The 14,730-nt window shown below is 37.7% G+C and overlaps 1 protein-coding gene across 1 annotated transcript in view; it reads right to left on the bottom strand.

Moving 5' to 3' along the window:
* Positions 1-8,825: 8,825 nt before the first annotated feature.
* The window catches only part of PPEF1 (protein phosphatase with EF-hand domain 1), a 68,948-nt gene continuing 63,043 nt past the window's right edge, over positions 8,826-14,730 (bottom strand). The window contains exons 13-16 of the mRNA XM_054581198.1: positions 14,131-14,237; positions 11,616-11,779; positions 10,393-10,477; positions 8,826-9,315 (exon numbers count right to left, since the gene is read on the bottom strand). Of these exons, the coding sequence (XP_054437173.1) occupies positions 9,107-9,315; positions 10,393-10,477; positions 11,616-11,779; positions 14,131-14,237 (565 nt within the window). The 3' untranslated portion in view covers positions 8,826-9,106. The remainder of the gene's footprint in view (positions 9,316-10,392; positions 10,478-11,615; positions 11,780-14,130; positions 14,238-14,730) is intronic.

The following is a 14,730-nucleotide window of genomic DNA, read 5'->3' as shown; positions in this document are numbered from 1 at the left end:
GGTAGGGAATTGAAACAGAGGACTTTGCATAAAGCCAAGACCCTCAAAAGACTATTCAACCTATGAAAAGATTTAAAAGCAAGAGAGACCACAGGACACAGGGCTTTGGGTGGGGAAAAAAGAAAAGCTCTCTGAGACTACTAAACCACAGGACCATAATTCACATTGCTTTTACTCTACCCACATAGTTCAGAAACTCCAGACTAAAAAATAATCAAAGAATTATTCCTCAAGCAGTGACACTCCTTAGGTACAAGGTAAAAGCAAACAAAAACTTCTCTGAAGAGATGCTCCCACATCCCAATTATCACAGGATTTTCACAGAAAAAAATACAAGTTCTGTTAATGATGAGTTCACAATAAAAAGTGACAAAGTCCAAGAATGAACTATCCAACCTGATCAAGAGTCCACACATATGATAAACAAACAATTATGCCCCCACAAACTTCAATTGCAAAGAGACAACCAGAATCAGATTATAAAAGAAACACATTTAAAATTACTGTAGAAGGAAAGCAAATCATCAGAATTAAACCCTGTGAAAAAAGAACAACCAGAACTTTAAAAAAAATAGAACAAAAAACCCATAATGTATGTTTGAATGAATCTTTTTTTAAAAATCACAATGATGAGAAGTTCTTTATTAAAAAACATTAGCGGAGGAGAATCAAGATGGCGGAGGAGTGAGTGGAAGTCACACTGACCTCCTCCCAGGACCAACCTGGACTTACAATTAAATTGTGGAGAAATCACCTGGAACAAACAACAATAGCAAGAGTGGAGCCTTGTAACCTCAGAGACAGAAGAATCGGCCTTAGCGCAATCTAACTGGTAAGGAGTGCGGTAGAGACTCACGAAGGCAGGCGGGGCAACCACGGGCGGCAGCACCAGAAGGATATTGAAATGGCCAACTGGATACCCCTGAGAAGAGCGGAGTCTAAACCAAAAGCGGGGATCTCCAGCCTACAGCACCAGAGCCCAAAAAGTACACAGAAAACAGCCAGCTGCAAAAAGCGGCAGGGTTGTTCTCTGCCAGAGACAGGCGGCTAGAGACGCAAAGAGCCGTTTAAAGAGCCAACGCATAAATTTTCATTTGCAGCCACTTACCCTGGTTTCCAGCAAAGGTGGGGGCTGAGTGGGCTAGAGACACTTGAGGAGAGGCTGGGGAAGGAGTCTTTGGGGAGAGAACGGAGAGAGTAACCGGCGGGATCTCGGTGCTGACTCATCTCCCAGGTGGAAGGAGCCATCTTGCTCAGGCAGAGACCACTCCCCTGAGCAGCGGCAGCGTCATAGGACCCAATAGCCCCGCCCCCAGGTGGGATTCCACCCCGCCCTGTGCTGTTTAAGCCACCTGCTGAGGGCAGAGTGGCAGCCACAGACAGTAGATCCCTGGCTAAAGGGGACACAGAGTGGTCTGGGGACACTAGAGGAGAGACTGGGGATGGAGGCTTTGGGGAGAGAATAGAGAGTAGCCAGCGGGATCCCAGTGCTGACTCCTCCCCCATATAGAAGCAGCATCTGGCTCAGGCATAGACCACTCCCCTGAGCTGCAGCAGCGTCAGAGGACCCAATAACTATGCCCTTAGCAGAAACTCTGCCCTCTCCTGAGCTGCCTAAGCCGGCCTGCTGAGTGCAGAGTGACTAGTTTAACAGCTGAAGGAGACAGCCACAAACAGTAGATTCCTGGAAGTCTTGAACAGACTGTCTAAGGTCAGACAGGGACGACATCTAACATCATCAGAAGCAGATCCAGAAAGTAAAAACAGCAGTCTCCAATCATACAAGTTTACATCACAAAGTCAGGAAATCAAGACAGATCGACTTAAGAATCAGAAGCAAAAGAGAATAGTCTCACAAATAATGGGAAGACAAAGAAATACGTCCCACTTGAAGGGAAAGGAGCAATCCCCAGAAAGAAAACTAAATGAAAGAGAGGCAAGTAAACTATCAGATATTGAGTTCCAAACAATGGTTCTAAGGAAGCTCAATGAGCTCAGTGAGCTCAGAGAGAATTACAAAAAAATTGAGACACTATGAGGAACTTACTGAAAACTGTATCAGCATGAAAAAGGACATAGAAACTATCGATAAGAGACAAGAGGAAATGAAGAATACAATTTCTGAATTGAAGAACACAGTAGGAGGAATCAAAAGCAGGCTAGATGAAGCTGAGGACCAAATCAACGAGCTGGAGGACAAGGTAGGAAAAAGCTCCCAGAAAAGGCAAGAAAATGAAAAAAAACTCAAAAAGAATGAAGAGGTATTTAGGGGAATGCAAGACAACCTGAAACGTAATAATATCCATATAATAGGGATACCAGAAGGAGATGAGGATGAGGAAGGGATAGAGAACCTTTTTGAAAAAGTAATGATGGAAAAGTTCCCTAATTGGAGGAAAGAAACAGTCACACAAGTCCTGGAAGCACAGAGGGTCCCATTCAACAGGAACCCAATGAGGCCCACTTCAAGGCACATCATCGTTAAAATGGCAAATATTGAAGACAGAGAATCCTAAAGGCAGCAAGAGAGAAAGAGGTAGTAACACACAAGGGGAACCCCCGATATGGCCAGCAGCTGACTTCTCAACAGAAACACTGCAAGCCAGAAGGGAGTGGCAAGAAATACTCCAAGTCATGAAAAGCAAAGGTCTGCAACCAAGACTGCTCTCCCCAGCAAGGCTCTCAATTCAAATGGAAGGCGAAATGAGGAGTTTCTCAGACAAAAGAAGGCTAACTGACTACATCTCCACCAAACCAGCACTGCAAAATATGCTAAAGGGACTGCTTTAAGATGAAGAAAAAGTTTCTATGAATACGCAGTTCCTTTCAGAGTTGCCAATACTTGATATTACCAATATTTTTTAATATGTACTAATCTGATTGTGACAATGATGTGCTATTTTAATTGTTCCTCTATTATTTGTTGAAACTAAACTTGTTTTGTATATTTCTTGCCTATTTCTATTATTTTAAAAAAGCTTTAAATGACTTTTTGGTATTCGTTATCCATTTATCAATAAAAGGATTGTAGATTTCTTCCCCTAAAAAAAAAAAACAAAACACTATTAACCTATTTTTAGATGTGTGGCAAATACTTTCCCATTCTATTACTTGGCCTTTACCTCTTTTTATATGTATATTACTATATAGTCTGAAATGTTTAATATAGTCATATTGCCAATATTTTACTTTATAGCTTCTGGGTTTGAATATTTTACTTCAGGATAAGAAAAATATTATTTTGTATTTTCTCCTAAAACTCCTTAGATTCTACATATTGATTTTTAGCTCACCTGAATATTTCCTGTATAATGTGTGAAATAGGGCTCTATATTTGTTTTATTTCAAGTAAGTGGTCCATGCACCTTATTTGTTGAATAAGCCTTATTTTCCCCATTGATTTAAAATATCAATTTAATTATATATTATATTGTTATACAGATATATACATTTGTCTCTAGAATGCTCATTTTATTTCATTGACCTACTTGATTATTTCTGTGCTGGTATCATGTTGTTTTAATTGCTGAGACTTTATAATGGATTTAAATTTTTAAATATTTTATAATTAACTTTGACATTTAAAAAAATAAAATCAATCGGCATTTAAAAAAGAAAGAAAGAAAGAAAGAAAAGAAAAAAAAGAAAGAAAGAAAGAAAAAGAAAGAAAGAAAGAAAGAAAGAAGGAAAGAAAGAAAGAGGGAGGGAGGGATGGAACTCCTACCTTTTGCAACAACATGGATGGAACTGGAGAATATTACGCTAAGTGAAATAAGCCAGTTGGTGAAAGATAAGTACCATATGATCTCACCTATAAGTGGACTCTATTCAACAAAATAAACTAATGAACAAAATAAACCACAGGCAAGGAAACATGGAGCAGACTGAAAGTGACCAGAGGGGATGGGGAAAGAGGAGAATGGTGGAAAGAAGGGGAGGGGACTAGGCAAAGAACATGTATGGATGACCCGTGGACATGGACAACAGAGTGGGAATTGACTGTGGGAGTGGGGTAGGGTGGGGTGGGATGGGTGGAGGGGGGTAAAGGGGTTAAAATTGAGACAGCTGTAATAGAATGAACATGATTTAAAAATTATTTTAAAAAAGAAAAAAAGAATCTACAAATAGAACTACTTCCTACATTTGGTCCTGTGCTCTCTCCAGTGACCCAACTGATCCAGAGATGGGCACGTAGCCTAGGAGAGTAAATTGTCACAAATGGAGAGGGATTTAAAGTGAGAAATGCCTTTGAAAGCCACCAATAATGAACTCACCAAGAGAATTTACCCTTATGACCTGAGGAGGTTTGTGTTCAGGAGACAGGAAGTTTCATTTGACCCTATTTCCCCTACAAAGTGATCAGAGTATGAACTAGAATAGAGAGCGATCCTAGAGGACATGGACCCAGAGTTGGAGGGGATGGAGCATCTGTGTGGATCATTGGGAGATAGAAGCATGAACTCCACAGAGAAGCAGACGGAGCTCCCACGTCATGTTCCTTCAGTGGAGTTTGGTGCTGAATGTGCAGCAGCCTCACAGCCTCATTTTTGTTTATATTCTCTAGACTCTGTGGTAAATCCAGGTTCAAACACTGGGGACACAGAAGAAACACATCGTAACTAGATCTGCTTAGCAGAAGATGTAGGTAGATGTTGTTATATATGAGTTAAAAGTATAGAAATATCATTACAGAAAACCTTTATGACAATCAGGAATATGAAATAACAGAAAATAAATAAAATTATAATTAATATTAAAAAAAGACATTAGCGAAGACTAAAATAATTGAAAAAATATACCATGTTAATGGATACGAAAACTCAACATAGTAATGATGGCAATTCTGTCCAGATTAATCTATAAATTTAATACAGTTTCCATAAAAATCCAGCAGGGGACTTCACAGAATTGACAAGCTGATTCTAACATGTGTACAGAGGACTAAAAGATCAAAGAAACTTTGAAGGAGAACTCATAATACCAAATATCAAGACTGTCATAAGCTACAGTGTTTAATACATTAGGTATTTTTGAGATGATAGACCAAAGAGATCATTGGATCATAACAGCCTAGAAAGAGAGCTTACTGTATGACAGAGGTGGCATTTCAAATTAGTGGGAAAGAATGAACATTCTACATCACACTCCAGTGGATGGAAGAGCTAAATGCTCTTGAAAAGCTAAAATGTTTAAACCTTTTGGAGAACATGGTTGATTCTTGTTACTTGTAATAGTTATGTTCTATATAATCACTGAATTTGAAAATTGTTCCTAAGGAAAATACAGGGATTGGTCCCTGTGAAACTCTGGTCACAACATTTCTGTCAATCAATCAACAACATAACCTTGTTTTACGTGTGCTTCTGTTGAAAAACACCTCCTTTCATATATATTGTTGATTTCTTAACACTGAACTCATGGCCAGCAACACTGTAACTCTCACCTGAATGAAGTTTACTAATAGATGTTATTCACTCCATAAGGTACTTCGCCACTTTCTTGTACTTAGGAAAACTAGACAGCACTGCAGCACTACATTTGGGGACCATTTTAAACAGCAATATCAACCACAAAAGCACAAACATGCAAAAAAAAAAAAGTGGCAGTAAATATACCGCAAAGACACTTGTTTATAGTATGAAAGCTAGAACAAGAATGCAGACCGTTGCTTTGTTCAAACTCAGCTGAGAACATATATGACTCAAAATGTTCCCTACTTTGCACATGGCCACCATAAATATTGATTTTAGGTTACAAATACAGTTTAGTGAGTAGGTAAATTTGCAAATACAAAATCTATGAATAATAACGATCAACTGTATCTTTATGATATTTCCATGGTTGGAAAGGATATTTTTGTTTTTTGACAAGATGCAAAAAGCAGGAATTATAAACAAAAAGACTGACAAACTGGATAAATTGAAATGTAAAACTTCTGCTTGAAAAGATATCTCAGAAAGAAAGTGAAAAATCAAGTCACAGGCTGGGAGAGGATACCTGCTTCTCAAATAAAGAACAGTGGACTAGCATCTTGAAGTGCTTTAAAGTTTCTAGAAATCATTAAGAAAAAGACAAATAGCTACAGTATTATAATAAGCAAAGGATAGGAATGTGACTTTCTTAGAATAGACTAATTAGATGCACAATCCCATTTGTAATAAAGAAATATAAATTGAAAGTGAGATATTTCACAACTCTATACACATATATACACAGAGAGGTAGGTAGGCAAAGTAGGTTTACAGTTGTTCATATGGAAAATAATACAATAATAAATAATACAAGATTACACTCTGTGTTTTGCATACTCAACTGTAAACCTACTTTTCCCTACCCCTGTGTGTGTATGCTTTGTAAAACTGAATTGTGGTTAAGTACAACTCATGTCAGGCAGAAGTTTTACAACATTAAATGACAATCTTCAGTAAAACCTAAGTACATTTTTATGTAAAATTTCCAACAAAGGCATATAATTAATTCCAGAGAGTAGAAGCCCAAGGGAGAAAATAAGAGTTTCAGAAAGAACCCGAGAATCAATAACCAAATGATGTTTAGGAAGCAACAACAAAAGACTCACCCAGTACTGCTAGAGACTGAACATTTCTTAAAAGCACTCTCCCGGGATTATCCATGGATTTTCACGTAAGGTAACAGGGCAGCTCTGCACACCAGGTTGTACACATGCACAGAACTCATCTTTAGGATCCTGTTCTTCTGGAACCACTCTCAGTGCCAAATTCTGTGTCACACAGGATTCAACCAGAGGCCAAATCCATAGGAGATATACATATATAAGCAATAGGAGAAGTGACTTTTGCAAATGAGGACGCTGGCTACACAAGCTCTGTAAGGCAGTAGACACCATACCTGATGCTGGACCTTGAAGTCCACAGGGCAGGCAATCAGGAAGGAAGATCAGAAGCAGGCTCAAGCCCACAGGCACAAGCTGCCAGACTGATGCCTGAGTCCATTCTTATGGCCTCTGGCCTTGGTGACAAGGTCATCTTCCGTCACAGGGCTAAACACACACACCTGGCCCAGGAGTCAGAGAAGCTGACAGGCTCCAGGGCAACACAGAGCCAATTGCAGGCCTCACTGGCTTTCACACAGCAGCAGCAGCTCAGTAACAGTGTGTGGGAGCTGCGTAATGGCTGTGCTTCCCTTTGTCTTCCAAATCTCTCAAGAATATCCCTTGTGGCCTACCTTAACCAGAAACATACAAGAAAGGTAATTCTGAGAAATGTAGTTCAGCCTGGTCAAATTGACACATTACAAAGTCATCGCAGTCATTATTTAATAGTTATATGTCTCTTCCACCCATCCTTTTGTTGAGTCAGCTTTAGTAAATTATATTTTCCTCTAGGAAATCATACATTCTCCTATTTTTAAAAAAGTATTCAAATAAAATTATTTACAGTATTCTTGTGAACTATTTTTAGCAATTTTTGCTAGAGCTAGTTATATCCTTTTTGCTCAATATGGCTATATTCTTGTATTATTTCTAGTTTAATTACATTATAATCAGATAACATAGTATCTTTGTTATTGATTGCTTGGTAGTTTGAGGTATTTTTTGTGGTCTAATACAGCAATTTTCAACAGGTGTGCCTCCAGAATTTTTAAAACATGTAGTACTTGACTATTTAGTCAGGGACACTGACTTCTCTTCCCTTAGATTGTCAAATAAAAATATGACAACAGCCAACACAAAAATAGCCATCTGGTATGAATAAATCAAAATTGTACCTATTTTTTTTGTCATATCAGCAAAAAATATATTGTGGGTGTGACGCAGAATTTTAGTAATTAGTTTATATGTGCTCTTAGTTGAAAAAGGTTTAAAATCGCTGGTCTAATACACGATTAATTTTTATAAATGTTCCACATGTGCTTGAAAACAATGTGTATTCTCTAAAATTGATTATAGAGTACACACATACAGACACACACATGATCAGGAGGATTAATTGGGTTATCCAATTTCTACACACTAATTTTTTATTTACATGATCAATTACTGACAGGTATATTCAAAATCTTCTTCTACCTATTTCTTCTAGTAGTTATGTCAATTTTTGCATTATAAAGTATAAAGCTCTGTTATTAGATGCATATTTTTATAATTACTATATCTTCTTGGTGAATCATTCCTTTTAGCATTCAGTAATGACTTTTCTTTTTTATCCCTAATGATATTCTTTGCCTTAAAGTCTATCCTGTCCAATGTTAATATTGGAATGATTTTAATTATGTTCTTTTTTCCCCGCCCCATATAGGTTTCTTTTATTTTCCTATCAGCTCAGTTATGCATTTAAAAAAGATACTTGTTATATTTTATCCATTATTTTGGTATAAATAGCAGGAAGCATTGCAGGATATCTACTCTGACAGACTGACAGATCTTGAAGTTCTCAAACTTAGACAAAAATTAACATACACTTCCCTTTAAACAAAAATCACTTGTTTGATATGCAATCAGAATAGCAGAATAAATTGCATAATGTATGCATGACCAAGGCACCATCTTGCCAATGAAGATTTCAAACCATATTAATTGCAGGGCCCAATCTGAAAGTATTCACTTTGTAACTCCAACAGACAAGAAAATAACATCCTTTTTCAAATAATACACTCACATAGCTTACCCCAAGAATCTGATATGGCCCCCATTCCTGAAGGGTGGTGCCCCCATGATTGAGAATTACTGGTTTATGGTATCACCAAAGAAAATTACAATTGAAGGCTGGAAATATTTTATTACATTAATGGTTCAGTATTCCTTGGCCACTCACAGATGGTGTAGTGTTTTCTGTGTTCTTTGGGTTTCTTTCAGCATGTTTTTAAACTGCTCTGGTTTCTTGGTTAAGCAGACATCCAAGAGGCCAACATTAGGCTCAAACCCAGTTTCTATCTAGAAATGTGTGAGTTCTACCACTGGAGCTGACATTTAAGCTAGTCTTAACTACAACAGCTTACTAGAAACTTCCAATACCCACACTATACATTTGCTCATGGTGGAAATTGGGGTCTACTTCTTCCTACTACTGGTTCTACAAAAGACTTTACCAGTGACCATATTTATAAGGAGGGAAAGCCCTACTTCTTGTTAAACAGTGTTGGTATTTTCTTTGTTCGAGTTGTCAAATTTGTGCACTACATAGAAAGCCTTAAAAAACTCATTAAAGTCGATGCTTCCATCTTTGTTCAAGTCCATCCTTTTAGCAAGCTCATCAACTTGGGAATCATCAATATGAACATTATAGTGACTACTAAAAAGTTTCCACATGGCATGAAATTCTTCCATGGAGATCAGACCTAAAAGAATATAGGAGAATGCTGTGAGTGTTCATTAAGACCCACCTAAGGGAGGGGTGTGGAAGACATATTGATTGAATAGTCCCAATTAGAAGCTCACTAATATGCCTGACCATGAAGACACTGAAGGAAATGAAAAAGAGAATAAATATAAGAAACAATATGTCATTTCAAACTGCTAAAGCTTATTCTAAAGCTGGCATGAGTAAACAGCAAAGGAATGGAGGGGGATTGTGAACTGTGGGGACTATCTGTGGCATAGAAATTATACGATCTAGAATCTAAAGGAGAGGGACGTGGAAGGAGGGCAGAGAGGAGAGGATCATCAAAGTAGGGGGAAAAGATACCCTCTCCTTTGAGGGGGTCTCAGGAGGACTCAGTAAGAGCATTGCAAACAATGGCTCTGCCATTTTTTATAGGCAATAATTTACTTCTCTGTTCTGATGATTGATTTTTTGGGTGTTCAATGATCTCTGCAGTTAAGGATTATCTGAGGATTTTTTTAAAGTTTGAAAATATGGGTGGTGGGCACAGAATGAATATCTAGATGATGTAGCACAGAATTGTACACTTTAAACCTATATAATTTTACTAACCAGTGTCATTCCAACACATTTAAGTGAAAAATAAGTAAATAAATAAAATATATCTGCAAGCAAAAGAAAAAGTTTGAAAATAAGTAATTGTGCATCAAAGCTAAGCAGAAAATGAGTTTTTATAGCCCTCAGTCCCCAAAACAGAATCAGAACTCTAGAAATGATTTTTGTTACCAGGAGTGACTATGATATTTATGAGACTGATGCAATGCCTGCTGTGCTGAGAGGGCAACTCTAAATGAACAGTCAATTATCTTTTCATCTGCGCTGGTGACTTATAAAAGGAGCTATTTTTGTCCGACTAATGGATATAAGGCCGATATAGGACTGTGTGGTCTCAAATATAGTCAGTAGCCAACTAAAATAACAATACTATAAAGATGAGTTCTAGAAAGCAATAGATGAAAACACAGTTCTGGTTTCAGAGAAATAGACAAACCTTCGCTTTCTACTGCTAGTGAACAAATCACAGTTCATTTACCTGAGTGATCAGAGTCAATGACATTAAAGATGACTTGCAGGTCAGATCGGTATCTATACAGAGTTTCAATTAGGGCTGACTGAACCTAAAATAAAGATTTTCGAAGTGTTAAAACATAGAATTAATAACATAGATCAATTTAGTAAACATAACAAGCATAAATCATCATCATCCATTCAAATTAGGTGATTTACAGAGCCGCTTGAGAAAGCAGGCCTTCCTCAGAGGCCCAACCCTCTTTAATCAGAGAGAGGACCATGCTCTTATGTTCAGAGGTGTCCGCAGTCTGTGCTCCTCATAGGACAGGGCCAAAGAGAATCAGGAAGCAGCAAATAACAATAGCCAACATTTCCTGATAGCGCCTTGTGTGCCAGGCTTTGTGCTGAGAGCTTTTCTGTGAGTTGTTTCATTCAGTCCTCAACACAGCCCCAAGGAACAGAACAATTGTTATGTCCATTTTACATATTAAAGAATGGATAGGTAAAGTAAGCTTCCCAAGGTTCACATAGTTGGTAAGTGAGATTTGAATCTCAGCTGCCTGAAGCCAGGGTCTGTGAGCTAGCTCAGTCGCAATGACAAGCTGCCCCTTAAGGGAAGCCCAAAGCCTCCTTCCTGTGGATATTTGAGGTTCCACCTGCACTTTTACTTCCCTTCTCTGCTCTTCACTTCTCATCTCCCCTGAAAACAATCAGCCCAGTCCTAGTTCCCATCAACTCCCTTTAAGCCCACTGTTATAACTAATTGCTGATGAGTTGTGAACTAATAATTACTGGGAGGGGGAGCTGACAACTCTCCCTAGGGTATTTCTATTTTAATAAAGGATTGTAAACTTTAAAAGTCCTTAAGGTGTAAGATATCATATCGGTACATCTATACACTCACAGTTTAAGAGGGAATATGTTGAGTGTTTTAAATGATGTGTTATATGAAAGAATGGATGTCACATATGCACTTCTGCTGGACAGCACTCGAGAAGATTCACACATTTCACATGGATTTGCTTGCAGAAGCTTTTTCTTCTTTCCGCCTGGCCTTAGAGTGCACACCTTTCCTGAATAGACTTCAGTGTAGCAGGGAGATCCCCCTTAGGCCTTACCAAAGGCTGCCACTCCATCCATTAGATGGTTCCACTCCTAACTTTTCAAAGGACTCATTACTCTTACAGGTTGCCCAAAGGGTGTTTCTCTCTAGTCAAGTTTTAGCAGGGGCTGTATTTCACTTGCCTCTTTCACAGGCTTTTGAATGTGCACATCATTGAAGCAGGACATGTAGTCAACATTCCCTTCTTGGTCCGTGATAACCAGACGTGGACTCAGGCACCTCCATGGTAAGTTCAGCCTCAAAACGGTCTCCATAGAAAAAGCCCATTGACTCATAGAAATTTTTCCTAACAGTAACAACCAAAAAGAAAAAAGAAAAAAGAAGAAGAAAGCCTATTAATTGGCAGATAATTTGGTAAAGAAATGCAACCTCCTCAGTGGAGCCAGTGGGCGGCCTGGGGCTTTGAGGCATGGGTGCCTCCTGCTCCCCTTTTCAATTTGTCCTACCAGGACCCAGGGGTCCAAGGGAGGAACAACTACAAAAAGTCTTCAGTGGTCCACAGCCCTTTCCCTTACTGTTGTGTGTAAGCAATCAGACTTTCAGTGTTAGATTTCTCTTTCCTTTTTCTGATTAACAAAGTAAAGTATGTTTATAATAGAATATCTGAAAATGCAAAAGGATAGAAAGAAAAAATGATATGAAGGATAAAAGATTACTTTTATTTTTAACACTGGCATATTATTCACTTTCCATTTTCCCAGGTATTGTCTCTTTATTCCCTAATATTATATGTAGTTTTTCAAAGTATAAATCTTTATTTTTTCCTGATGATTAAAGGTATGTTTGTATAAAAATGATTTTGAATAAACAGAAAACAAACAAAACAATATTCACAGTTTATGTAAAATATATATTGACAATGCTACTAAGAACATTTCCATACATTCCATTTTGGTGCATTGAACTTATAGCTCAATTTGGGAATAAATTTTATATCTTGACACCATTGGCCCTTGAACATAGTAATATCTACTCATTTATTTCAATTGATTTTCATTTCTCTCAATAATATTTTACAAATCTCATACATCAATCATTTGGTTTCTTCCTTAGTACTTGATTATCTATTATAAATGGTATCTTTTAAGGTTTTCATTATCTAAAAGTTAATTGCTAGCTATACTAATTATGAATTTATTCCTACTCAGCTCCAAATCTGCCCTTTTTCACCCTGTTTTGTGATATTGGAGATGAACCCTGTAAATGTTTCCTCTTTGGGCAGCTGGTATAATGTTAGGTTTTGTCAGCAGATGGTACAGGAAGAATGTTCTAAGACACAGCAGAAGAAATAGTTCTGGTATGCTCTTCTTCTTGTTTCTACAGCATGGTATGGTTGCCAGAGGTGTGTGGGAAATTCAGTGGCACCCACTCACTACTGAATTTCGTCAGCACCACCGTGGGTGCCTCCCTTGCTAGCAGCCCATTGGTGGTTTCATCCTTTCCAATCCTGGCCCTCTGGCTGCATACCACTTCTGACCCAAGATACCTCAGCAAACTTCTACAGTCACACCCTCTTCAATGAGGTCTAAATGTTAGCCTTGGTTGGGAGTAGGGAACTCTTCTAAGTTTGTTCCTTCTTTGGGTACCCTCTCTCAGCCTTAGAGACAGTAGCTGTTCCCTATACCTCCTATTGCTATATTCTTTAGAGTTCTACTTTATCCCTTTTAGTAATTCATCACTTTTTACTAATTAGTAATTCTTTATACCAAATTTCACTGTTCAAATTATTGATGGTGTTTCTATCTCCTGAATAGGCTCTGACTGATAGATAGTGACATTTTATTTCTTCTTTTCTAACTCATATGGTTTCATTTAACTTACCTTATTGCACTGGCTAACATCCCTTGCAAAATATTGAACAGAGTCTTGAGAGTGGGTTTCCTGTTGCTGTTATAACATACCACAGACTTAGTGGCTTAAAATAATACAAATTCACACTGGCTGGTGTGGCTCAGTGGACTGAGTGCTAGCCTGTGAGCCAAAGGGTCGCTGGTACAATTCTCGGTCAGGGCATATGCCTGGGTTGGGGGCTAAGTCCCCAGTGGGGAGTGTGCAAGAGGGAACCATACAGTGATGTTTCTCTCCCTCTTTCTCTTTCCCTTACCCTCTCTAAGAATAAATAAGTAAAATCCTTTAAAAAATAATACAAATTTGTATCTTAGATTTCTGGAGGCTGGAAGTCCAGAATCAGTTTAATGGAGAGAGGAGGTACAGCCTGGATATTTATCATACTTAATGTGAGGCCAGTAGACACACTACAATTCTGTATGCTCTAGAATCTAGCTGTTTCTTAACAGGCAGGCCTTTCAGGGCATCTAATCTGACATATTATCAGAATCGAAGTCCAATCCAGAGTTGTTGTTTTTTTAAGTTGAAAGAAGCTTACTCAAAAGGAGAAATATGCCTTTATCCAAGCATATAATGGATTAATTTTATTTTTAGCTCTATCATTCCTCGCTAGTAAAAACAGAGAACTGAAATGTTAAGAAAGCAGAAAGAAAGAAAGAGAAAGAAAGAGAGAGAGGAAGAAAGGAAAGAAGGGAAGGAAGGAAGGAAGGAAGAGAGAGAGAGAGAGAAAACTGCTCTGGATATAACCTGCTATGTTAAGAAATGATAAGCATAACATAATTTTATTACCTGTTTTATTGTGGTCTTGAAGTTGGAAAATATTAATGAGGTCAGTTTTTCGTGCAATCATTCTCTCTTTTAGTATCTTCATGGCACTACTTTCGACGGTGTACACCCTATGTTAAGAAAACAATTATGAGGTGGAAATTACATAAATCATCCTGTTCTGTTTCATTTTAATGTGTTATATTACCACTTACTAGTTTCTACTTTAAATGAATTGCCTAACTTCATACATACCATGTTACTAGGTAATGAATGTGTGTATATGTATGTATGTGCATGCATGTTTTGTGAAATTTTAAAAGGATTACCACTGGTGTTTTCTTTTTTATTTCAGAGTCACATGAACAATTAATGTCTGAGAATATCCGAGACAACTTTGAAAAAAGGAAAATAAAGAGGGACTTGCTAACGCAGATATTGAAATTTATTATACAGTTACTGAAACAAAACAGCAGGTATTGACACAAGAGAGGATGGATACATAAGCAGAAGATAACAAATTTCACAAATGTAGTGAACATATATAAATTGAATAAGATTTAGTCACTTTATAATTGTTATGGCATTTGTACACTACAGAATATTATATATCTATTAAAAAGA

This window comes from Pteronotus mesoamericanus, unplaced genomic scaffold, assembly GCF_021234165.1.
Source record: "Pteronotus mesoamericanus isolate MK-2021 breed Mesoamerican mustached bat unplaced genomic scaffold, CSHL_Meso_final contig_65, whole genome shotgun sequence".
Classification (NCBI taxonomy): Eukaryota; Metazoa; Chordata; class Mammalia; order Chiroptera; family Mormoopidae; genus Pteronotus; species Pteronotus mesoamericanus.
Note: the sequence above shows the minus strand (reverse complement) of the source record. Positions and strands in the feature narration are given on the sequence as shown.